General features: G+C 38.6%; 1 protein-coding gene across 1 annotated transcript in view; it reads left to right on the top strand.

The window, feature by feature from the left end:
• Positions 1-26594, top strand: part of FREM2 (FRAS1 related extracellular matrix 2) — a 147074-nt gene that overhangs the window by 110516 nt on the left and 9964 nt on the right. The window contains exons 10-20 of the mRNA XM_074815803.1: positions 1154-1318; positions 1396-1578; positions 3019-3149; positions 4038-4196; positions 5042-5345; positions 8584-8715; positions 9402-9733; positions 19200-19392; positions 21696-21800; positions 22960-23087; positions 23181-23315. Of these exons, the coding sequence (XP_074671904.1) occupies positions 1154-1318; positions 1396-1578; positions 3019-3149; positions 4038-4196; positions 5042-5345; positions 8584-8715; positions 9402-9733; positions 19200-19392; positions 21696-21800; positions 22960-23087; positions 23181-23315 (1967 nt within the window). The remainder of the gene's footprint in view (positions 1-1153; positions 1319-1395; positions 1579-3018; positions 3150-4037; positions 4197-5041; positions 5346-8583; positions 8716-9401; positions 9734-19199; positions 19393-21695; positions 21801-22959; positions 23088-23180; positions 23316-26594) is intronic.

Genomic DNA, 26594 nt, shown 5'->3' with positions numbered 1-26594 from the left:
AGTCTATACCTTTGCCATTACTTCTGTGCAACTGGGAAGGAGAGTCCAACTGGATCTGTGCCCTTTGGGAAGTGACTTTCCTCTTTTTTTGAGTGTCGCTCTACCATTTCTCTATGAAGACAAGTAGGAAAGAGGCCTTCTAGGATCATATCTTGTTTCCATAAGCTTCTTAGGCATGTTTAGTATGCAGCAGTTTCAGTACAGTTTTCACAGTTCCTGTGTAACAATGAACAGGATGAGTATTTTGATTATTTTTTTTCTCCTCCTAATGGATACTTTATTTTCTATAGGCGGAAAAAAAAACCCTCAGAAAATGAACACAGTCAACATCCTGGTCTGGTTCTTCATCTTGAAGAGTCTTGATCATATATGCATGTATAATGATGAGAAAATACTGTAAATTGACTTAATCTCTCTCATATCCTCTGTTGTTCCTTTTGTCAGGGATGTAGGAGTCATTCTCATGATAAGACTGGGACCCAGACACTCTTGCACACCACTTATAACTATTGCTGCCTAAAACAAGGCCTTTTTTCCCAGAGTCTCTGAACATGTAGTAAGTCTGGACACATTGATCTGTGAGTGCTCAAACTGAGCATTTTGCAACTTCAAAGCATATTTAAGGCAATATTCACCGTCACTTGGAATCAGTGGGAGTTTAAAAGACATTAAAATCAAATGGAATAATATAAGTGAAGGTTCATACAGTTGGAGAGTGTCCAATCAAAAGACAGTTGAAATAAAAAACTCCAGGACAAAATGACCATTAGTATTAGTGAAAGTTTCTATTACTCTTCTTCCTTGTGCAAGTATTTATTTTTAAAATTCACACTGTGGGAGAGGTCACTGAGAAAGAGTATTTTATTCTAAGGTAAAACAAAAGGAACAATACGTGTGAAGTGGATATGCCAAATAGAAACTTGTCTTAGAGAAGTCCCAAAATGGAGGATTCCACCTTAATGAGTTTCCATAGAAGAGTAATGGTTGCTAATTTTGCCTTCACTATTGTCATTACTCATTAACTTATATGGTGTCAAGGTGGATGCCTTGGCCACCAGAAGCAGCCTGTGGTTCCTTGAGCTTGGAGAGAAGTGCTGTAATAGAGCAAAGAACACCTAAGTTCTGCATGATATTACCTTCGGAATGATTACAGGTGAAACTGAGAAGCCTTGCACACTGGTGCTTATGGATGATACCTTCCATGAAGAAGAGGAAGAACTACGTCTGGTTCTTGGCACTCCAAGAAGTGATTCTTCCTTTGGTGCCTCTCTTGGTGAACAAAATGAGACGCTGATAAAGATTCGGGATGATGCAGACAGTAAGAAATTATTTTGTTGTTATTGGCTTTTGGAAGCCCATTTGTGTGCTCTAAAAACATTTTTCTTCTAATTACAGAGGCTATTATTAAGTTTGGTGAGACCAAATTTAGTGTGAGTGAACCAAAGGACACAAGACAAGTAGCAGTTGTAAAAATACCAGTGCTTCGTCTGGGAGACACTTCCAAGGTTTCTGTTGTGAGAGTTCATACAAAGGATGGATCTGCTACTTCTGGAGAAGACTATCACCCTATATCAGAAGGTAGGATCATTCAGATGATTATCACATCCTACTATTTGTTTTTATTCATGACTGTAACACAATGTTTGAAAAATGAAGTAACTTTATTAATAGAATACTTTACAACCACATCCATTAATACTGTTTGCTATTCAAACTCAGTATGGACATGATCCCATGTGGTATGCAACAGTCAAATTGCTCTTGGAATACTAGATATCAGTGAATATATTTACAAAGGAATTGTGACTCCTTTGAAAGCATCTGTAGCTCAAGTAACTGTGGAAGAAATGTGACACCTTAGTAACATTTGCAAAGCGTAAATTACTCTGCAGAAGCATTTACTCATAGGATATGACTGTGTAGTTGTTTCTCAGGCAATTCATTAAACTAAGGACTTTTGCTCTATGTAGGAATTAATATCTATTTCTGTTTATTTTTGTACTTTCATAAAAATTAAGCTTCCTTTCTGTATCTCTGCAATTCACTGCCAGCTGCTCCTCACTACTAGTGAATAAGGAGAGAAGTTGTGAAACAGAATGAGAAATTTCTTAGCTGATAAACTTCTTTCCATTAATAGCCCACCCACATGGTTTAGTGAATGACTAATAGAGTCTGTAGCGCTATGAAATTTCTTTCTTCTAAACCTGCTTCACAACGGGCTGCCGGGGAAACTCTGCTCTGGCGTCTGGAGCGCCTCCTCCCCCTTCTTCTACACTGACCTTGGTGTCCGCAGAGTTGTTTCTCTCACGTTTTCTCACTCCTCTCTTCCAGCTGCAATTGCGCAGAAGTTTTTTTCCCCTTATTACATATGTTATCACAGAGGTGCTACCACTGTTGCTAATGGGCTCAGCCTTGGCCAGTGTTGGGTCCGTCTTGGAGCCATCTGGCATGGACTCTACCAGACATGGGGGGAGCTTCTGGCATCTTCTCACAGAAGCCACCCCTGCAGTCCCCCCACCAAAACCTTGCCACACAAACCCAATACAGTCAGCTAAGACTGAACTTTTTATCTGCCACGACCTTGAGGTTTTTTCAGAGACAATGCTTTTCAAAATACAGTATTCTTTGTAACTCTAGCTTTGTGCCTTATTTTTGGTATACACCATTGTATTCGAATGCATTTTATTTGAGTAAGACCAGACAATACTTTTTATTTCACATATGTTACCAACTTTAATGTAATAATTAGTCCCAAATCATTTTCAAAATACTAAATTCTGTTAGACTAAATCTTAGATTTAGCACAGCTCTTTTGATGATGATAATGCCTCATTTTCAGTGATTTTCACGTGTGTCCACTGCAATTCATTATTTTTAGCAGCAAATAGGTTAAACTAAATGTATGAACAACTGTAATTTGAAAAGTGAGTATTAACTGCCATCTCTCATGGCTGGGCCTAGAATTGCAGCTTTTTACGAACAACAGATTTATTTTTAAGTGTCCCATTATGTTTTTAGAAATTGAGTTTAAGGAGGGTGAAACACAGCACTTTGTAGAGATTGAAGTTCTCTTTGATGGAGTAAGGGAGATGAGAGAAGCCTTCACTGTTCACCTGAAGCCTGATGAGAACATGGTCGCAGAAATACAGGTAACAAACTCATGCAAAGTCCTCAACAACAAAATCTGGTAAACAGACCTTCTTGCTTTCTAGCTCATAGCTTTACTCTTCTTTTACGGTTTATACACACCATCTCAGCTTTATCTTAAAAGACAAAAAGGATCATCCCAGCTGGCACAGTAGCACCTACCCAAACCAGTTTGTTGCCAAGGCAGTAATGTTCATGGGGTTATAGAGACAACAAGAGACGAAGTCTTTAAGATATCCATTCCAGACATATTCTCCTCATAGAATCAGTCCTAAAAGCTGATATCATCTTGAAACACTCTCTGGCAATGCAATGTAACCTCTATGCCGTAACTTCTGCTGTCAAAACCATGTTAATATTGTTCTTGCTGTGTGAAATGAAACAGCCGCACATTCTTGCTATTTAGCATTATATCATACATACTTTTAATTTAATCATTATATTACTCTGATTCTGCATAAAATGTCCTTCAAACTCTTTGTCCACTTCATCAGTATCACACCATATATAGTGTGACTCCAGGTAGCCAGACAGCAGAGACACAGCCTTTTCTGATGACAAACACCCCATTTCCACCAGACATTAAAGCATAGAGTGCACATTAGGGTTCTACCAGACTACTGAAGTGATTCAGGAAAGCTGGGACACAATGTTAAAGGGTATGGTATCTTCAGTGTTCTGAAAAGAAAAAAAATCATTTTAGCTCTTGCTTTTGTAGTCTGCAATACTTTCCAGTGCCTCAACCCTTTCTCAATAGCTCATCCAGTTGAGGTTTTGAACTTATTTTGGGACAATGTTTCAGAGGCTAGGCATATTCTTGCCAAGGTCCAGCTTGAATCCCCTTGTTTATTTAAACGTTCAAAGAACTGTTTCTGCCTTTTCATTGTCAGACAGCCAAGGCCATTGTTTACATTGAAGAAATGAACAGCATGGCAGATGTCACCTTTCCCTCTGTCCCTCAAGTTGCATCCCTTTTGATATATGATGATACTTCTAGAGCCAAAGACAGAACCAGTCCCATAGCTGGATATCCTGTCATCTGCATCACAGTGAGTATCTCTGTGGAAAGATGGAACAAAATCAGTATATGGATTTTGTTCAGTGGATTTTAGATGCTCAGGATCAATCAAATTGTTGTGAGTCACGCATGAGTTCAAGCTAGAACTATCCTAAGAGCTAGTCTGTCTGGATAATGTATCAATTTTCAGAAGAACAAAAAGCATAGAAAGATGTTTCACTTGTTCATCACTAAGAACTATTTGATACTCACAATATGTCTGTGATTGCATGACCTTACTATTTCGTGCATTATCTTGTCTTAATTTTCAGAGTTAAAATCACTGGAGATAACAGATAAGCCATTGTTTTCAATGAGTGTCCAGACTGAAAAATGAGTAGCTTGTTGAAGTACTACAGGCTTCTTTCATTGTAGTTTTACAACTGAAAGGTTTGCATGAATATTCATATGCATTGAAGAAGGTTTTGGTCCATCTGCATGTTCAGTTTGTTTCTCACACCATTCCTTATGCACAGGAATGTTATCATATGTTGAATGGTTCTCCTAAATAAAAAAACTTAAGAAATCTTGAAGTGCAAAGTGTATTTGCAGAATTATGTCAAAGAGTGAAATTCAAGTTAAAGTAGCATGTGGGAGTGTAGTTTGTGCCCATAAACCATAATTTAAAATAATACTTTTATTTCAATAAGCATAATTAGACTTGCCTTTTAATCTACCATAACAGTACTAAAAGTGTCACTGTCAAAATAAGGTTATTTCTTAAGAGATTTACTGGGGTTGTCAGTTCCATGTTGTTGAGTTTTGTAACTCTTGATAAATTAAAATTCCTTTGCCATGAAGCAAATAAATTGTTGACACATCTGCCTTGTTCTGCAGGCTTGTAATCCTAAATATGAAGACTTTGACAAGACTGGTTCTATATGTGCCAGTGAGAACATCAATAATACTCTGACACAATACCGGTGGCTTGTAAGTGCACCCACTGGTCCTGATGGTGTGACTAGCCCCATGAAAGAGGTTGACTTTGATACCTTCTTCACTTCCTCCAAGATGATTACGCTTGACTCCATTTACTTTCAAGCCGGTTCTCGTGTCCAGTGTGCGGCTCGTGCTGTGAACTCAGATGGGAATGAAGGTCTTGAGCTTATGAGCCCTATTGTAACTATAAGCACATCAGAAGGTAAGACATCATCACCTATTGCAAAACCCCCAGAACTCTTTTGGATCCCAAATTCCATCCTAACAAAATCTGATTACATGATCCAGTGTTTTAACATTGCGGTCTCAACTTTTCTGCTTTTATTCATAGAGGTGGTGCAAAAACTCTCTTCTTAACACAGCAGAGAATTGTATATAGAAAATAGTTTTCATCTTTGCTAGGTCTCCACATATTTAAATAGTTATCCACACAGGAAACTTGTATGTTCAGGAGAACAATATATAATGTGCACTGGAATTAGTGAAACCTGGTTTCTGTTGGCTTTTGAATTCAACTGTGGTAATGTTGCAGTACAATCCCAGCTCCTGTTAGACATCAGAGAACCCACATGGGAGTGCTAATATGAATAGCCAGAAGAAAAGCTTCATTTGTCATTCAGGCCTCACTGGACACCTGAGAATCAGTGTATTCCTTGATTAAGGACTAAAGCAATTGGTGTCTAATAACAGGGCACAGACAATATTTTTTCATGGTTGAGGTATTCGTAATATTCATCCTTCTTCTTTCTTTGATGCTCTTGTCTCTCTCTGATTCTCTGATACCTAATCAATACCAAACTGATGCTGCATTCCCTCAACCAGCAGTTACTGTAGTCTACCTCCTTTGCCCAGTCAACTCTTTTCATGAAACTTGTGCTGAATAACGCTATGAAGCAGAGATGAAGAACTGACATACACATGAGTTCAGTCTGATAGCATATGCTATTTTGTTGTAGAAATCACAGATACTTTTTTTTATTGTATAATATGGAGAATGGCTAATTATCAGCAATCAAGGTAAATTACAAAACATGGTATTTTATTACCCTTCCACAGCCATTTTGCATTCTTTGTGTCATGTCTGCTGCTTTTGTAGCTATATGAAATCTTCTGGTGTTTGTGAGATCTTATGGTAGATAATAAATTATATGATTATTTATTTGCAATATCGTTTTCATTTCTTTGGCCTTTCCAACTAAATATTCTAGTTAAAACATTTTATTTTCTACTAAGTTAGGGCTTTAAGGAGCTTAATAAATGGAATTTCTATTTACCCCCGTTCTTTATTCCACATCTTGACTTTAGGCTCAAGTCACCTTTGTTTGCACTATCAGGAATCCTACACCCTAAAGAGGACTCTGTCTAAGGGTATTGTCTACAAGGTGCAGTGTAACGCTTGTTAAAGGCAGACAACCTTGTGCTGAGTGAGCTAGTTTTGTTATGTGAAACAGACTGGCTATGTTAGTGTTATAATGCATTATTTGGGTTACACGACAAATTAACAGGGCTAATTAGCTCAGGCTTGGGACTGAATTGTATATATTACTGCCAATACCTGAGCCAACTTGTGATGTGGAAGTCAACAATACTGAAAATCATGTACAACATAAAGGGAATTGTTAGATGCTATTTTGAAAGAAATGCAGTGATCAAAGCAACCTGAATCCAGTGCATAAACCAAATTCTCAAAAGTAAGTCAGATTGTGGAAAAAATTGTATTTAGCCTCTTTAGCACATCTTAGGGTATTTGAGAAAACCAACCAACCAACCAACCAAAACTCAAAACATCTATCATGTGCAGAAGAGAAATTTTGTTTCCTCATGCCAGAAGTTTTCAGCTTTGAGCTGTTGAGCCAGATGAGGTCCACCAGAACCAATAAGTTTCCCAAGAGGAGAGCCCTGCCTCCTCTTTTTTTGTAATCCCTCAGAAATGGGCAAAGAGCAGAACATGGGAAAAGGGAACTGCTTTGATTTTTCCATTTCTGCCAGTTTCTTTCTTTGTCATGGTTTATACCTGGCTGGCATCCAAACACCACCCAGCCGCTCGGTCACCCCCTCCCCCACCCTGAGAAGTGAGGGAGAAAATTGCAGGGGTAAAGGTAAGGAGACTCACAGGTTGAGATAAATTAATTTAATAATTGAAATAATATAAAATTAAAATAATAATGATAAATAATAGAATATCCAGACGAGTGATGCACAATGCAATTGCTCACCACCCACTGACTGATGCCCAGCCCGTTCCCAGCTAGCAATCCCAGAGGAGGGAAAATCCCAAAACCTCAATCCTGGAAGAGAGCTAGCTAGCTTCCTGGCTGACCCTCTTCTATATACTGAGCATGACGTTGTATGACACGGAATATTCCATTGGCCAATTTGGGTCCGTTGCTCTGACTGTGCTCACTCCCAGTTTCTTGTGCACTTGCACACGAACAAGGCATAGGAGGATGAAGAGTCCTTGATTTCTTAGCAACAGCTAAAAACATCAGTATTTTATAAACACTCTTCTCATACCAAATCCCATACTGAATCCAAAACATAGCAGTATTCTAGCTACTAAGAAGAAAAATTAGCTCTATCCCAGCCAAAATGAGGACATTCTTAGAGTACCTTGTGATCCTTTGGCCTTCACATGACAATGTGCTATGATTCTTGTGGCCAGAATGCAGACACTTCTGCACTGAACTGTGCAACTAGAAGTTGCATGTATCTCAGATCATATGATTACAAAACCAATCTTCTAGTCCTACGAACCAGGCCTAATACTGGAACAGATTGAACTAACCCTGGAAAGAATTGCCAAAATAAATTGTAGATTCTCCTTTCTCGGAGAAATTCAAAATTCAGCTGAACAATGCCCTGAGCAACCTGATACAACTGTGAAGCTGGCTCTACTTTGAGCACAGCATTTCTAGACATCCTTTGACACAATTATTCTAACTACATTTTGGTCACTTAATGGAACAAGGGGGTCATAGAGTGCTATGAAGACATATATAGGTCCACACTCCAATCCAGTGCCAAAACCAACTGAACACTGATCAGGTATCTTCTGTAAAGCTCTGTATGTGCTTAAGAGGGTGGAGGGTGGGACAAATTAAAGCATATGCCTCTGAGGACCTCTGTAAGAAAGTATGCCACTTGACACTGACTTTGCAACTATGGCTGACACATGCAACTGAAATGTACAGGTCCAGTATTATCAGCTGGTTTTGAAAATGTGGTCCAGTTGATCAAGTAGTGATTTCTGCTTGAATCCTCTTTTTCATAAATTCCTGTTCAAACCTCTGATAAATGCTGCTCAAAGTGTTTACCTGTCATTCAAGAAAATTCTTGTTTTGGAAACTTGTACAGTGGAAAAAAGTGCATCTAAAATAGTGCAAGGGAAAGTATAGAATATTTCCTCTGGACATAAAGTTTCTTTCTATTTTTCCCATTAGGTCTTTGTCAACCTCGTATGTCAGGAGTAGTTGGAGCAGAACCATTCTCTGCCAAATTGCGCTATACTGGCCCAGAAGATCCTGATTATGCCAATCTCATCAAACTGACAGTCACAATGCCGCATATTGATGGTATGATAAAATCAGCTGTGGAGTTGAGAGAACTCTACAAGGTGTTATTTGAGCTATTTTATCGGTCACATTGTAGCCAAAATAATAATACAATCTTTTAACACTTATGACCAGAGAAAAATGTGATGAATGTACAAGTGCAGTGTGCAACAAGGTGCATAAGATACTGTATTGATACATAGACTTTCATGTGAAGATTGTTTTCAGATTAATTGTATAGTTTAAATAAGTTGGGCTAGACCTACACTTTAATTGCTGTACATACAAAATACAGAAGCCCTGTATAACATGCTTAGTGTTTGACAAACTTTGGTTAAATTAAGCAGCTCTGACCACTGGCTCTACTTTGAGCACAGTATTTCTAGAGATCCTTTGACACAATTATTCTAACTACATTTTGGTCACTAATGGAACAGGAGACTCATAGAGTACTACGACGACATATACAGGTCCACACCCCAATCCAGTGCCAAAACCAACTGAACACTGATCAGGTATCTTCTGTAAAGCTCTGTATGTGCTTAAGAGGGTGGAGGGTGGGACGAATTAAAGCATATGCCTCTGAGGACCTCTGTAAGAAAGTATGGCACTTGACACTGACTTTGCAAGTATGGCTGACACATGCAACTGAAATGTACAGGTGCAGTATCACTTTAGTTATAGAGCTGTAAATCCATGTTTTTTAGGCATGCTGCCTGTTATTTCTACAAGAGAGCTCTCCAACTTTGAGCTGACACTTAGCCCTGATGGAACTAGAGTTGGAAACCATAAATGCTCCAACCTGTTGGATTACACAGAAGTGAAGACCCACCATGGTTTCTTAACTGATGCTACCAAAAATTCAGATGTGATTGGAGAGACCATTCCCTATCAATACAGCCCAATAATTAGAGGCTTCAATACCTTACGCTTCTACCGCAATCTGAATCTGGAAGCCTGTTTATGGGAGTTTGTTAGCTATTATGACATGTCCGAGCTCCTCACAGATTGTGGAGGCACCATTGGGACAGATGGACAGGTAGGAAACTGTAACTTGATTTTGTACTGTGTTCTTAAAATGAAAGATTTCCCTTATAATGCATCATGCTAGTAGAAATAAGTGGGTTTAGAATTGATTTAGTTGAAAAATGTTCTCTTCTTTGTTAACAAGAAATAACTTCCCCTAAGTCCAGCTTATTTCTTAAAGCTATCAGTATCCATTAAATACTAAGAGGCTATCTGTGAAATCCTTGTCTGATTGAAACTAAGGGAATAATTTAGTTTGAATGAAATTTGCTATGATTCTTTCCCAATACAGTTCCAAAGTATTTTAGGACAAACCAATCCCACTTTTATTGCATAGTGCGCCACCTTAGTCTTTTCTTAGAATGAAAGCCTTCTAAAGGATTCCCTTTAGCATATTGACAGTACTGGGCTATTTAGTATTAGTCATGGTGCATCTTAAAAAACTTTTTAAAAATTGTGAAGACACTTCTTGCTGATAACAGTGGACTGCAGTGTCCTACCAGCTGCTTGACTCGCTTACTGGGTAACAAGATCCAACAGTGCAGACAGCACAGTGGTCTCGCGTTACCCAGCAGAAAATTCCTTGGTCAGGAAGCAAAGAGAAGCTGCCAGTATGGAATGGCTGAAGAACAGAGCTGTGAAAGTGGTTGAGGAGTTAAAACAAAGAGATTTGAGAAATCCATGTGTCCTTTGGAAAATTATTTCTAGAAATCCATAGTAATGTGGAAGCAAAAGGATGCAGGATTTTTTCTGGTGCAGTGACAGTGAAGTTAATCCCTAGGTCTTCCTTCTATAACTACTACATAAGCCTGTCTGATCCCACTCAGGCTCTGGGATACAAAAGCTGTAGCTATGAAGATCAATCCTTTATGACACAGAAAAATCTCTTTGATCCTAGAGGCTGGAAGAAAGACTGGAAATGCAGTACTTCATTTCAGAGAAGTCCATCCACAGCATGACAGCTGTGCGGTAAAGCTAACTCACTTTTCTGGCTCACTAGCCTTCCTTGTTGAGCCCCTGTGGAAAGGATGAGGCCACTGTGTGAAATGACCATAATTTCTCTGCTTTTTAACAGGTGTTAATTTTGCCGGGGACCCATCTGCTTATCAGACCTCTGTAGACTTATATGCACCAATTCTTACTTTGTCAGTCCCAAACGGCATGAGGCCTTAACAGATGAGAAAAATGTGTCGTTGCCCAAAGCAACCTATGGGCATGTGCAACAACAAACCTATTTTACTACTAAAAGCATAGGTGCCAATGGACATATAAATAACTAATCAGATAAGCTGATTTTTCTCTCTTTTTTTTTTTATTTACATTCCTAAATACTTACATTACTATACTTACATTCTGTGGTGTCCGCAGGTGATGATATGGTCTGTTTGCTGGACAAGAAATTGCACCAGGCTCTCTTAAGCCCTTGGTTAAATTCCTAGCATTCTGCCCCTTTTAACCAGATATTATATGTTCTGTAAAGTAGAAGACCAGCACAAAATGGAGCTTCTGCCCTTCTTAGATACAAAGTCCTTGATGGATGTGTCATCTCAGTGTTCTGTTGTCAGTTATGGTTCCTTGTCTCTTACAGAGACCAGTTCAAAGTCTCTTCCTTGATGGTGGAAGGTCACTGTTGGTGTATCTGCTTGGGGTTGCCCCTCCGCTACAAGCAGATTCTCCTACAGGTACATTCCACTGGAACTATGAACCTGTCAGAGGGAAGGGGAAGGCATGCAAGTGTGGGATGTAAACGTTACACAAGATAAAAATGACAGCAGTCTTCACTGCTCTGAGAATTATTTCATTTCTTACCATGCCTCTATCTCCTTATGCCCATGCAATACACAACTATATATTCTAATTTCCCACCCAACACAATCATAACCACATAAACACACACAGCTGCCAAGCAGCTGTGGCTCCAATCCTGTGACCTATGCAAGCCACTTCTCCCACAGTGAAAAGGAAGACCTAGCATGAATGCTTTCCATTTTAAATACTTTTGTGTCCTTTAAAGAAAAGGCTGAATATCTGTTTTAGCCAAATGTGTTTCTAAATAATACCTACATATGTCTATATGCATATAAACAGAGGAGAAAATAAGCACCATTCCAATATTTTAGTAAATGAAAAGAACCTGTATATTCAGTTGTGGAGGACGTGCATAAATGGTAATGTGGCCAAGGAAGAAAGCTGTACTTGCTTTAAGCTCTAGAAGCGTTATGAACTGTAGGTAAGACCCCTCATTTAAAATCAAAGAGGAATGAACATGAGCTATGAGAGCTATGAAAATGCAGCTGAAGTCATCCTTTAGTGCCTTGTAGGTTATGGCTGAAGGTTACAGTGTGTTAAGTGAAATATCAAGCAGAATTACTTCTAGCAGTGAAGCATTGCCTCACAGCCAGTATGCACTTCACTGCTCTCCCTGTTTCCCCCACCTCCATTTAATTCTTCTCCAAGTTTGGTCTTTATCTTCACATGACCCCATCCAGCTGAGAGGGGAGGCAGTCAGTGCCCTATCTCTGTGGTTGTCACCATTGTTATTTTTTTCTCCTTCAGTGAACAATTAATAATCCTCCTCTGTGAGAGGAAGGCTGGCAGCTATGGTTTTAACAATGTTTTTTTAGTACTTGAAGGAAGCTTAAGTCCTGTTATACAGACAGAACAGATAAATAACAAAAACACTGTTACCACATCCTGCTATCACTGCAAGTTTAACAGCTTGAATTTACCAGATACTTTGGCTAGATCTTTAAGCTCAAAATTCTGTTTCTTGATTCTAGCTCTCCAGTACCTGTAGGGTCAAAGTTAGCACTGTTGATTCAGACAGAGAGATTTCACAGAAGCAACTGGCAATATCTTGCATGATGTGGGCCTTCACTTTATCGGAGCTCCTCCTATGGTAGGGGAAGAAGATGAGCTTCAGTCAGCAAGAAGTGAGGTGGGAGACCTGCAGCTGGTGTAATTCTTCTGGCAGTGCTCCTAGTGTTTGCTTCAGGCTGCAGCTGTCTTAGCCAGTTCCCATGAACTTATGAACTGTCATAATACATTCAGAGAAGGTCTTAGTTTTCTTTTTTTTTCTTGGAGGCCTTTTGCTTGTGACCCATTCTCTTTTTCAATTACTCCGTGCATGAGCAAACCCTGCGTGAGTTAGATGCAGCACTCCCTTCAGTATACAGCTTGACACTTTGTTCCTGGGGTCTGCCTATATTCACCACATCTGAAAAATCAGGCATTTATGTATCTTTGGATTTAGATGTGCAGCTTAAGGAACTTATATTTAAAAATAAAGACCTACTCCTCTTTAAATTGAACTAATTCGTTTGGATTCTAGTTCTGTTCTGGTTAAATTTAGGGTCAGCTTTGATGATTAGCAGCAACAGTTTGCTTTTGGATAACCTGCAGTCACAGCCTAAAATTCAGTGTCTGCTTTGGATATGTATACGCCTTAAAAATGTGGAACTCAGCTACCTGAGGGTTGTTTTCCTGTGTTAGGTAATTAATAAAGGTTGGACTTTACTTCATGGGGACTTTGTAAGAGTCAAGTACTACAGACATCTCACATTCTCAAGATGCAGGTGCTAGAACAATGACAGATATTCATGAAAGGAAATTTAAAAATGAAACGGTGAAAACCAAGCAAGTGACTAGCCTTTAGTAAAGCATATATTGAAGTGTTGGCCTAGACTTATTTGTTAGAGTGTGAAGTATCATTTGATCTCATTTCCTACTCTTATAACTGTTTGCTGTAGTCAAACAGTTTGGCATCTGAAGGCTTCTGTGTAGTTCTGGCCAAGTATTTATGTGTGGATGTTGCTTTCCCTTGTTTCAGTCCATTGCCAAACTTGGTGTAAGGAAGCAGGGAAATTACCATTCAAGCAAATTTTATTAACAACTAGTTAAGCAAGTCTTTGACAGGAACAAGAAGGTGTAGAACATATATTAAAATACTTGAACATACAGATTGATACCTTGAAGCTACTGTACTTGAGTACAGCTGAGCAGTTTGTTTTGTTCTCTAACCAAAACAGTATTTCTGGCCAAACCTGAAAATATGTTCAGTTCACATTTATGCTACACATGTTATGGCACTGAGTGTTTAAAAATCCCATCTGAAAACAGATTTAAAAATCACTAATGTATTGCCACAGCTTATATGAGGCAGCTTGCAGAGGTTTTTTATTACACGGAACAGTATATTTCCAGTTTTACTAGTTCAAGTTTTACTAGTTCAAGTTTTACCAAAATCATGCTTTAAGGGGAAAAGTCAGCTTTTCTGGAAATGTCACTAGATATTGTAAAATGCAAATAGGCAGAAATGTCTATTTTCAGTTTTTTATGTTCAGTTCAGCTGCCACAGTCAAGTTTAAGAAAACCCTGCAACTTGTATTCCCTTGACATGGAAGCTCACAGTCAAACCTTTTTTTTTTCCAGCTGCAAACACATGTATTTAGTAAGCTCTGTGAAGAAAAAACTGTACTATAAAGTTAATGCACCAGCTGTATAACAAAGTCAGAGGTTAAATCTTTCAAGGAGCTGGCATTTCAAGGCTGTCTTGCATTCTCCTCTCCATTCAGACTTCTTTAAACAAACATGCTTTGCATTTCACCTGTAACCTACCTGGCTGCATGCCTTCTTGGGGCCAAATCTTAGCTTTACCATATTGGTATTGTGTAAACAGTTAATTGATAACATTGTTGAATTTGTGTGACTCAAATTCACAGACACAGCAAGTAAATGCAATAGAAAATGAGGCTTAGGGTAATTTGCAGGACAAAAATACAATTTTCATTAAAAGTTTGTTTCATTGGGATATACAATATAAAACATGAACTTGTGTTATTTCTAACTTCTAATTCTGATTTTATCAGTGCTAACAGTGCACACACACACACTGCCAAGTTCTGCCCTCTGGAAATGTAAGCCAGATAAATAAAACAATATAAATGTAGAACAAAGTCCATGCCCCAAAGCCTTAACTGAAAATATTTTTTGTTTTAAATAAAACTTGTTACATAACAGATTCTCAAACTAATTGTGTTTTTTCAGATAATGAAGGTTGACAGTTTACATCAGAACAGGCAACAGAAGAAGAACACCTATAGAAACTCTCATTAATATTTCCTAAGTCTTAAATGGGAATTGTCATTGTTCAAAAATAGACCTTATGCTCTGTGATAGATCTTGAAAAGAAAATATATGAAACTCTACTTCTTATATCAATGTCCAGTATAAATGGTGTTCTTCCCTCACACACAAGAATTTTGAGATCCACTATTTGAATGATTTGTGATTTACATTTTTTCAGATATTAACTGTAAGAGTCTGTTCCCTGCTTGGAACAATTTTTGTCTTCTATTTTCTCAGCTTCTCCAGACCTGTCATTGTCACAGAGTATTACACACTATTTCCCCACTTCAGTTGAGGTGTAGCTGTAGTTTGTATTTCTCTCCTGGTATCACAAGGCTAAAAGTCACATCCACTTATTATTGTTTAAAATTAATGTTAACGAATATAATTTTGTCAGTACAACTGCTAAAATCTCCTATGCATAGGATGCATAGACAGATAATGCACCTGTTCTGTCTCTCCACAGCAGTTAAGCTGATCCTACACTTACACAGCTCTAAGTTACCATTTTGGTTTCATCAGTGTCACATTGAGATAAAATATGAACAGCTGGCTGCTTTCAATAGGTTTTGCAGGCAGTGCTGGGAAATAAAGATAACTCAATGGAAAGAATGTTTTCTCATGTTTGCCTAAACAGCATTATTAAGAAGGCTAGAGAAGTAAGACTCTTCCATCTGTGTAACACATTCCATCATCTCATTTGTTGGGGGGCTCTGCTCACTTACTCTGACACAGTTTTCCTCTGCAGTTAATTTCCTCTTTATTTTAGTTTTATTATATCAAAAGGATCCTCTGTATTTCATGTATCATGCCTTGAGATTTTTCTTTTCTGCCTACTGAAGAAGGGGCAGTTTTCCCCTCGTGGCATTTTCCTTTACAGCAAGAAAGGAGAGGGTCTTGTAAGTTTTACTTTACTGTTAGGAGGGAGAGAACTATTTATTCAGTAGTTCTCTGGCTATCAGTATTGTAGGTTTTCCTCCACACCTGAAAATCCATGAGTGCCTGAAGAAGGGTGTGTGTGTGTAAAAACTCAATCAGCTGGTTTAGCAAGAACTCCTTCCTCTCCCCACATGCCATGAATCACACTAAGGGCAGCTGTACTAATGGAAGCACATAGACATCCCTAACTACACGAATAAATTCCCAGGCTGGGGCAAGCAACCCTGCTTCCCAGACATCTCTTAAGGGTTTTGCTAAAAGAGAAGAACCTTTTTAATTCTAGAGTCCTAGAAATGCAGACAATTCTTTGGCACCATGATTTCACATTTTCCCACAGAGCAGTGGTAATGTATGGCAAAGGAGCAGTGTTTCAGGCAGACTTGCCCCAAAGGGATCCTACTGCTAGATTTCCACCAGTACAAATGAGTTGAGCTCACTAACACTATGCTCCCATTGAATGGAGGCAAGAAAACCCTAAAATGTGGCTTACAAACCCCATTAATGGATCGCTTTATGTACAGCATATGTGAAGAGCCAATGATACCTTGTACGTAAAAATCAAGGAAAGCTTTGAAAGAAGGGTTTTTTTGACTTGAGGTGGCATAAGATACTGAGATAGAAGGGGTTTTGTGGATTACTCTGTCCAGGCTTAACTTTGTATAATGTGGTTCCAACACTAGTAAACTTAATCTAAAAACTAATAGGATTTCATGGCCTCACTATTCTTGTTGAATGCCACCACACTGAGGGCTAGAAATTCTTCTGATTTCTAGGCTGTATTTGTCATGGCCATCTTATGCCCACTTGTTCCCATGTCAGCACCATCTTTCATCATCGGTGGCCCTTCTCCACTGTTCATCACCTGACATGTATAGAGACCATTCTTATTCCCTCTCAGGCTTTGTTGTACTAGGCTAAACAACCTGGCTATTTTTGTCTCTTTGCATCAGTTTTGCCATTCCTGTGATTATGTTGATTTCTTTTTCTACAGTCTACAATGCAAATTAGACTTTTTCAAGCATGGATGATCAAAGCTCTTCCAGATCAGCTCTCACTAGTGCTCTGTATAATGGCATGCATGCTTCTAATTTCCACCCCATTCCTCAGTTTATCTTAGGATCATATCACATGGAGAGGGTAGGAAGGTCATAGTTACGGTGTGATCAACTCACATACCAAAAATTTTTTTCCCCTCTATTGTTTCTAACCAATGTCTTTCATTTCTACCAGAAATCCCTGTCACTAGTTTCTATTACCTTATACTTTATGCTATAGAATTTCATCTCACTTCTATTATTCTAGTCCTCAAGGTCATTAAATTCTCCCTGTGTGATATTCCTGTCCTCCACTACATTATCATTAGGCATTATGTATACTTCTTTTCAAGAGGATAGTGGACATCTATTAAATCTTCTTCTACATACCTGTGTATCTTCCTCGTAAGCAAACTGGATTTCAGATCTTTGACTTCAGAGTCTAATTCTTACTGTAGAACAAAAACACACAGAGAGAAGCCAGCATAGTTTGTCTGGGATGACTTTTCAATAGTAATACATTTGTTATACTACCAAATGTATTCAGTTCTTGATACTGTTCCAGGAAATGACAAATGTTCAAGGTTACTCCTGAATTAAAGGCAAATCATAATGCACTGTATAGTTGCATCATAGCTATATTTTTTTTGATAGAAGTGAGAATTCTGTGTTGTTATTTGGACCAATTTAGCAAATCCATGTCTGAAATAATTGCTCAGATATCCATGCGGGTATCCCAAAGATAAATTTTCAACTTAAATAGGACTAAAGAATAATAGCATTTTCTAACTTCCATTTGTCATCCAATAGATATAGAGAAGAAAATCCTTTTTTTGTTCCAAATAGAAGTTCTTGATTGTGTTTATGTAAAACCAACAAAGCATTAAATACAAAATAATCTATAATTGTAGCATCTCATACTACCTACCAGGCTGCTTTACTGCATGATAGTGTGTGTTTTCAGACTGTCTACTATCTAAATGCTAGCACGTATTATGGAACAATGCAAACAATATCAGTGGAAACGGTTTTGGTAGCACAGTGTGTAGATCAAGGAGTGTCACGTGTGAAAGTGAGTTGTGGCAACTACGAACATTTGCCATAATGAACTCCTTAATTAGTTCAGAGTATTTAGTCAGTGCAGGCAGAATATCTGTGATTTCATAGTATTACTAAAAGTTTTGTCTGGCATTTGGAAATGTAAAGCAGCTGTAAGGTAATGGACATTCAGCCCCCTGACATGCCACTGGGTGAACCCAGAAACAGTTTGATTTTTACACAACTTGTAAAGTTCTTTGTATGTTGGAGATTTTTAATAGTGCAAAACAGTCTCTAGAAGCTTGTAAGGTAATCACTGCAGGGAAATGTTCAGATGTACACATTTACATATGGAATTTCTATTGGAAGTAAATGAGAGTTCAACACCATTTATGCCTTTGAAAAGTCTCCCACTGGGAGATGATCTCAATGACTTTTCTTCCACGTTTTCCTAAGAAAATCCAGAATGTTCTAAAGGGATCTGGATTGCACATTTCTAATCAACGAGATGTGAATGAAAAAGTATTTGTAACAAAACATAAATGCAAAGTCGCTTCAGAAAGGTTTGGATCCATGTATCTTGTAAGAGCTGTCTTAAGAGCTGACAGTTTACTGACACTGTTCTTCTTGCCTTTTTTCATCAAAATATATAGAAAGAATATGTAATTCTCTGATAATAATTAAATACAGTGCTATTGTTTTGTACAATATATGCTTAAAGGGTATATTTTTAAATCTATATCAACTTGCATATTATTTTTACTTCTTCCAGACAGAGATAAACAGTATGATCTGTGTGTTTGCATGCAGTATGTTAGCTACTATCCATGCACAAAGAAAGAAATATTTCCAGAGATGATTAAGTATAGTCCAAGGACTCAGTCTTGCAATGACGTCTGAGCAAATTCAGGGTCTTCCAGAAGAGCTTCTTAGAGGATAGTACTGTAAGAATGTAAGCAAAAGAGTTGATTAAGGCACAAGGATAGAGCAAATGCAAAAGGATATTTGAAAAAATCCTAAAGCCTTCATTTGTAGGCATATTCTTTACATACTTAAAAAAACTAAACAAAAATGATGTGTCAAAATTGAGGGGTTTATGTTTTATCAGAACACATATTCAGTTTGAAATACAAAAATGGAACATGAAGGGATGTAAGTTCAGCTGAAATCCATTGAAATGTGGTGGTTCGCCTTCATCTGTAATTTGCAAAATGAGAGAATTTGTTTCAGTCACAATAGTTATTTCAAGTTCTGTTTTCTCTTTCTCTTGGTTTCGGATTACCTGTGCAATGCCACCTTTCATGACCACTAACCTAAATAAGTAATTTTTTCTTTTTATAGGTTCTCAACCTAGTACAGTCCTATGTCACGCTGAGAGTCCCCTTGTACGTCTCTTATGTTTTCCACTCGCCGGTGGGTGTGGGAGGCTGGCAGCATTTCGACCTCCAGTCGGAGCTCCGGCTGACTTTTGTGTATGACACTGCCATCCTGTGGAAGGATGGGATCGGTAGCCCACCTGAAGCAGAGCTCCAAGGTGGGTCTTGGATTTCTTTGCATCGAACATGAGTTCTGTTACTAAGAGTGTAATTTGCTCACAGTAGGATGATTTTTCAGTCATTCAAATACTAAAAAAAAAAAAAAAAAAAAAAAAAAAGTATATCATTTATTATTAGTTGCAAACAATCTGCCATTTTCTAGCACTCGCAGTTCTCTGCTGCGGTGTTTATGAAAACCATGTAAAGCTGACATCAGTTCTTTTATTGCAAAGAAAGATAGTTGTCTTTCTATGTTTTATGTACACATGCAAAACTTAATACATTTATTTCTCATAGTGAACCTCAAGGTTCACTATGTATTCATATTCTGTTACCACACAAGATGTTTGCACTTTAATGAAAAAAAACCTTTTCTGTGATACCATTTTCTTCTGGCCCTGAATGTACGGTTTCAGAAACTTTTGATATTTTGAAAACATTAATTATGAAACATTCAAAAGATACAGAAATATATAATGGGTATACTAGCCTGTCCTATGAGTTAGAGTAGTAAACTGTGAAACATTCTTTAAATGTCATAGATACTGTCAGTGAATGTTTGCGACTATAATTAGTCGCTAAATCAAACTCTATCATTACAGAATTTACCTTTGCAAAAAGTTAATTTATTTTTTAAAAATAGTGACATACAGTTGTCTGTGAAAGATTAAAATGTATAGTTACACCTATATGCTGCTTTGTTCTATTTATACAAATTTACTTAGTTTTCCCTAGCATTAAGCTTCAGGTGTTCCATATCTGCCCCAACCTAAGGTAGAATACAGGCACTGGCTATAATTATGTATGTACACTCACACAATTTCGGGACTCTAGTGAGCAGAAAAACATATTTTGTTTCTGCAAATTCTGTATATGACCTACAGGAGTCATTGCTATGCAATTTCTGTGCTCATGTTAAGAGTAGGAAATGAGGAGTGGCAAGGGGAATCTACAGTGCATTAAGAATGAAGCACATGTCATGCCATGCCTAAAGAATAAGCCACATGCCACAAATGGTATGATGTACTAGTCACCGAATAACAATCAGATCTAATCATCAGTCTCTGTAGTTATGTGGCACATCTAACACCACCGTTTTCCTGTCTTTGATGCTTTAATTTTTTATTTCTCTGTTTAAGAAGCTGATGGCCAGGTCTTTGGAGATGCTGAACACTGGTGGCTCCCTTTGAAAACAGCCAGCACAAAACACATGATAAACACAGTGAGGTAGTGGAGGGTAGACCCCCAACATATCCCAATCTGATTTGGGCAGTATTTTCTTACTCCACAGTCTTGTACAATGAGCAGCTGTTTTTCCGGGCAAGGATGGGTTACCTAGTTTCCAATTTATTTCTATACTTCTGGATACATATAATTGTTCTACATAAATTCTACATAAAATTGTAAAGCAGTCAAGGTCTTCTAAAGCCATAATTCATACACACACACATATATATATATCTTTCTAATGTACCATGACACATTCATGGAGGAACATTCCTGTTTCCTTCGTGCTTCTGACAAGCAGAATGGTGGCACATCACTGGCTCTCTGTAAGGGAGCACTGGAAGAAACGCCTGAACTCTGAAGCTTTGCAGAACTCTAGAGAAAAAGAGACTTGGCTGCAAGCTACAGCAACAAACCACTTGTGGCATATGACCAAGACCTTATAACCTGAAATTAGGAAACATTAGGCCCATGTTTTGGGCCAGGTTCATGCCAGAAATCACCATCAATGCAAAGCCAGTCAGAATGAGTTCACAGATTCAAGCACCCTCGAGGAGATTGCCATGGAAGCCACAAACAACTGCTACAACTAAATGCTGGTGGGTGCCTTGGGACAATAGATAGGGAGGCACTGATAAAGAGTATCTCTGAAGCAGCTTTCACTGATAAGACTCAGCTTGAACACCAGGTGAAAACAAAAGTATTCTTCCTTCAATAGAACTCCCTGGCAGCTGACCATTCTGTTGCCTGAAGACCAGCACAGACTGTGCTGTGGACTTTCCTCAGCCTACTAGAGTGACTGTGTGGGTCCATGATAACATGTAAAGCCTTGACTTTGCAGGGAGGTTCTGTATGTGCTTTGGAAAGCTGAAGCATTGTGAAAACTCTAGGCCCCACTGTGTAAATTCCTGTTTGAGAAAATCTTGAGTCAACCCAAAAGGCACAAGCAGGCCCCCTCCCAGACAACTGACATGACAAGGGGAAATGAAAGAGTAGAGCTGGTGTCTCATAGGAGTGTGATTTTTTTTGACATCTGCAAGTGGAAAAAACCTTGTGAATTTGCTTCTACTGCCAGGTTCCCTGTACCCAACCAGTATGCGTATTAGTGAAGAGGGGCGCTTGGTTGTCAACTTCAAGACTGAAGCCCGATTTCATGGTCTGTTTGTGATGTCCCATCCTGGTAAGCTTAATCTATACTTTACCAATACTATAAAACCAAAAAGACCCCTCCCAAATTTTATACTATTTATTTTTCTTATTTCTGCTACTGAAACCTGAATTTTTTATGTACTGTGCTCTTCAGATAAGGATTTTTCCTCTATTTCATATTTCTTACATGTCATTGATGACTTTGTATTCAGATTGTCAAGCTTAATGAAATATGCATGTATCTGATGGAAAGCAGATAGTTCCACTTGATCAAGAGCCTGATTTATGAAAGATGAAGATCTAGGCCATTCTGTCCACTAGGGATCTATAAATATATCTGGTTTTAATCCAAAAGCTGTGATTAGCTATTTACTTATGTTGCCCTAGGAACTTAGATGGTGTTAAAATTTCTTTTCTAACTTGAAGCCTTTTTAGGTTATTTAGACCTTTTTCAGAGAGTAAGAAAAGGTTTTTTATGAGCATTGTATCACTCTGTTAATAAAACGTTCTCACTGCCATTCAATTAGTCATTGCTGAGGACCTGATCCTGCAATTTAATCTGTTTAAACCCCACTGCCTTTACTCAGAATAATCACAGGTGTAAGACTCTGTCTACAGACATAAATGAATGGTGGCCATGGAAAAGATTATCTAACTAAATTAAATTTCTGAACAATAATAAGAAGGGAAAAGATAATTTTAAGAAATCTCTTATTTTAACTCAGTTTTATTAACCTATAAAACTCCTTCGCAGTGCTTCTACTTTTTCTCAGCTGTCCTCTAGCATGTTAAGTTTTGCCTATCAGGCAGAGCCGAAAGAGTTACATTGCTAAGAGAAATTATTTGTGTTCCCTGGGCTGACATTCCGAGTTTAAAACAGGAGGGATTATAGATCTTTGCCATTCCACTCTTGCTGTTTGCCTGTCTGCTAAATTTAATCTTCATAGAGTTCTGATGGTGTAGCCCAAAAGCAACTGTTTAATAGACACTTGAACAAGAATCAAGGGGACTCAGCTGTGTTGACTGTAATTGATTTTGTTAGTTTCAGTTAATAAAACCCAGTGCCCTGTAAAGGTATTAACATCAACTATGGCATTATGGTTTATGAATTATTGGGAATGTTTTTCAGGCTCTGAGACTTTGCAGTCAAACCCTAAAGATGACAAATCTGTCTCTTGACATATTTCTAGCTTCATCTATAACTTCCATGGTTATGTCAGCCGATCACCCGGGCCTGACGTTTAGCCTCAGCCTCATCCGAAGTGAGACAACATACAGTCAGCCAGTACAGCAGTGGAGCTTTGTTTCAGATTTTGCGGTAAAACCTCAGCCTTCGCTGTGTCTTCTGTTGCCCCAGCCTGTTAGTTAGGATGTTGGTGGAACAGCACTCTTTCTCTCTTTTTCTCTTCAGGTTCGAGACTATTCTGGAATGTACACCGTGAAGCTGATAGCTTGCACCACTGCTCCACATCAGGAATACAGCCTACCAGTGATCTGCAATCCTAGAGAGCCAATCACTTTTGATCTGGATATCCGATTCCAGCAGGTACCACTCCAATGATACCTTCGTTGTGTTTCCTTTTTAGTTTGATTCCCAAATTGTCCTTGTTGGTCTTGTAATGGTAGTGCTAGAAACTGAATTTACTTGCTTATAAGCAAACCAATCCCTAAGTTGGTAGGACAGCACATACTCCTCTCTTGCTGTTTAACCAGTTTTACCCAACTGGGAAAGGCTAATATAGGAACACAAATGGTTTTTTCTCCTCAATGCATGGCCAGTCTTTGATAGCCAATAGGAAGCTCATTGACGTTGGTTTGGGGAATAGTTACTGTGATATAAACTAACCTTTGAGAATTCTTTACTTGTCTGTTGGCTTTGGTATAACATAGTTTTATCAGATAATTAGGAAAATATAAAACTATTATCAGAAGGTTTTCATCTGTCACAAAGATCAGAGCTAGGTCTCTGGTATTAAAAGGGGGACCTTCAGAGGAAGATTCATTCAGTCCTAAGGTAGGACTTCCTTCACTGGCTGTAGAGGAAGTGTAGATGGCCAACAGTGGTAAAACGCTTAGCTTTAAGGCTCACAAAAGTGAGTGAGACAAATCCTACCCATAGCAATATGGATCATATGGGAACATGGGAACAGGCAAACAGCATACCTTTCATGAGATCCAGCTGTAAAGCTCTGTTCCTGGGAACAAAATATGGAGAAATGGACTCCGCTGTAGAAAGTACTTACTGAAAAAAATCTGGGGGTCATGTGGGATAGTTATCAGAACATAAACTGCCAGTTTACAGGGTTATCAAAAGGGCTTGCATGACCTTGGGATGTGTAAGGAGGAAGTGATATAATTTCTGTTATTTGGAGCCAATACAACTAATACTGGAACAGTGTGGCGGTGGTTTCATGCTCATTAATAGTATAGATGTATGCTATTAAATCAGCTTACAGTATAAATCAGATCCGGATCAGTCAGGAATACACAATCATTTTTCTGTTGAATGAGCCAGAGTACACAAGGGAATGTATGCAGTCTTTATGCTTTCAATTGACATTATGCCAGCTATGGGAGAATAGATGACTCCTGATATGGCATTAAGTCCTGGTGAAGCAGAGAGATGATACATGATCTGACATGAAACCTGCCTTCTTAGAGTTAACCAGCAAAACATTTTGAAAAAGTTTGAATGGAGGGGGTGAGGGGAATTTATACTTGTCCAGCACTTCATCTTTTGTCTGGCATTTCTAACCTGCTTCTAGGAACGCTAAAGCAATTCACAGCAGTGCTAAACCACAGCTTGTGTCTGGTTCTAGTATAAACCAGAAGACATTGCTAATTCAAAGAAAACGCAAAAGAGCTGCAAAAATCATTGCAAAATAGGCTCAGTAGCCTAGGGAGAGACCTAACTCTTACCTGGAAGAAGCTTATGACAAAGAATTAAGAACTATGACTAAGAAATGCTTTGGAATAAATAAATGGATACTATAGGGGTCATTATATCAGATAAAGCTTGAACAATACAGTATATGGAAGTTTCAGATACATCAATTCAAAGTAGGGATAAGGTACAAAATTACAACGGTATCGTAATCACCAAGGACTGTGGCCAGTTAGTCCCCCATCACCAGCAATTTTCAAACCAAGACCAGCTCTTTTTCTTGAGATACTCATAGTAAAAGGAATTCAGGAAATTATGTGGCCCGTGATATTGTTCCCTTTGATCATAGATTGAAAGACTATCTGGACTTAAAACAGGTCCCAAAAAAGCAGCAATTAGCAGCAGTACAGTAACACAAATTCAATAGGCAGTATCTAGCACTTTACCTCTAAGATTTTCTAGTCATTCTGCAAAAATGAGTAAGCATTGCTATCCATTGTTTTAGAAATAAGAAACAAAAGACAGAGAAGTGAGTGGGAAGGGACTTAGACTAGGAAACACCTGATATCTTGCACAGGCCCACTGCATCCAGTCCTGGGGTCCCCAGTGCAAGAAAGACATGGATCTGTTAGAGTGGGTCCGGAGGAGGGCCACAAAATGATCGGAGGGCTGGAATGCCTCTCCTGTGAAAAAAAGGCTGAGAGTTGGGGCTTTTCATCCCGGAAGAGAGAAAGAGTGAAGAAGACCTTATTGCAGCCTCCCAATATATAAAGGGGGCTTATAAGAAAGACAGAGGGAGACTTTTTACCAAGGGTTGTAGTGACAGGGCAAGGAGCAACTGAAAGAGGATAGATTTAGATTGGACATAAGGAAGAAATTTTTTACAATGAGGGTGGTGAGACACTGAAACAAGTTGTCCAGAGAAGCTGTGGATGCCCCCTTCCTGGAATTGTTCAAAGCCAGGTTTTGTGTCCCTGCCCATGTCAGAGAAGTTGGGCTAGATGATCTTTAAAGGTGCCCTCCAACCCAAACCATTCTACGATTCTGTGAAGTCAGTGAGTGCAGGTGTCACAACTGGACCAAAATGACTTTGACTGTAAAGTCTAATGATGAAATGATCATAGAATCATGGAATCATAGAACAAGGTTGGGAGGGATGTCAAGTATCATCTGGTCCAAGCTTTCTGGCAAAAGCACGGTCTAGACAGGATGGCTCAGCACCCATGGGGCAGGACAGGGGCTGTTTCTCCCAATTCTTAGTCTAGTGCTCCAGCTGCTGGTCTGAATTATCTTCTTTGGCTTTTTAATCTGTGATTTTTCATTTTCTTGGAAACTTTTTGTTCTAATTCCCTTCACAATTGTTTTCACTGTTCATGAGTGAGGGACCATTTGAAGAATCAAATATCAAGAAGACAATATATTTGGTGTTTCCCCTCTGGAGATTTTGGTTCAACATTTCCTTCTTTATCTGCCCACCTCCTTTTTTCCTCTCTCTGTGGCCCCTGAAGAGGGAAGCAGGTAGCCTGGAACACTAGTGAGGATTGTATTACCACTGTCTCACTCTGGGATTTCCTGAACATGAACAATATTCAGCTTCCAAGCTCTGTTTTATCCCAGTCCTTTCAGCATCCCCTTTCTTTAAATGTACATGACTATTTCCTGACAGAAACACTTCCATAATTAGGATACTTGCTGTCCTGGGATGGACCGATCTGAAGAGCTCTCTGCTTCTTGAGTTACCAAGTATCTCATGAGCTTTGGTCCCATGGAGGTGGGGATGTCTACCATGAGTGATCTGCACTGCCACCATATGCAGAGTTAATGGGCATGGCAAATAGGTAGAATAAATTGACAGTACTCTTCTCACCCAGAAGATCCTCACAGATTATTTTTTTAAGAACTCTTGTTTAAAATGCCTCAAATGCACATGAAAATAATTAC

Source organism: Strix aluco, chromosome 2 (genome assembly GCF_031877795.1).
Source record: "Strix aluco isolate bStrAlu1 chromosome 2, bStrAlu1.hap1, whole genome shotgun sequence".
NCBI classification, from domain to species: domain Eukaryota; kingdom Metazoa; phylum Chordata; class Aves; order Strigiformes; family Strigidae; genus Strix; species Strix aluco.
Note: the sequence above shows the minus strand (reverse complement) of the source record. Positions and strands in the feature narration are given on the sequence as shown.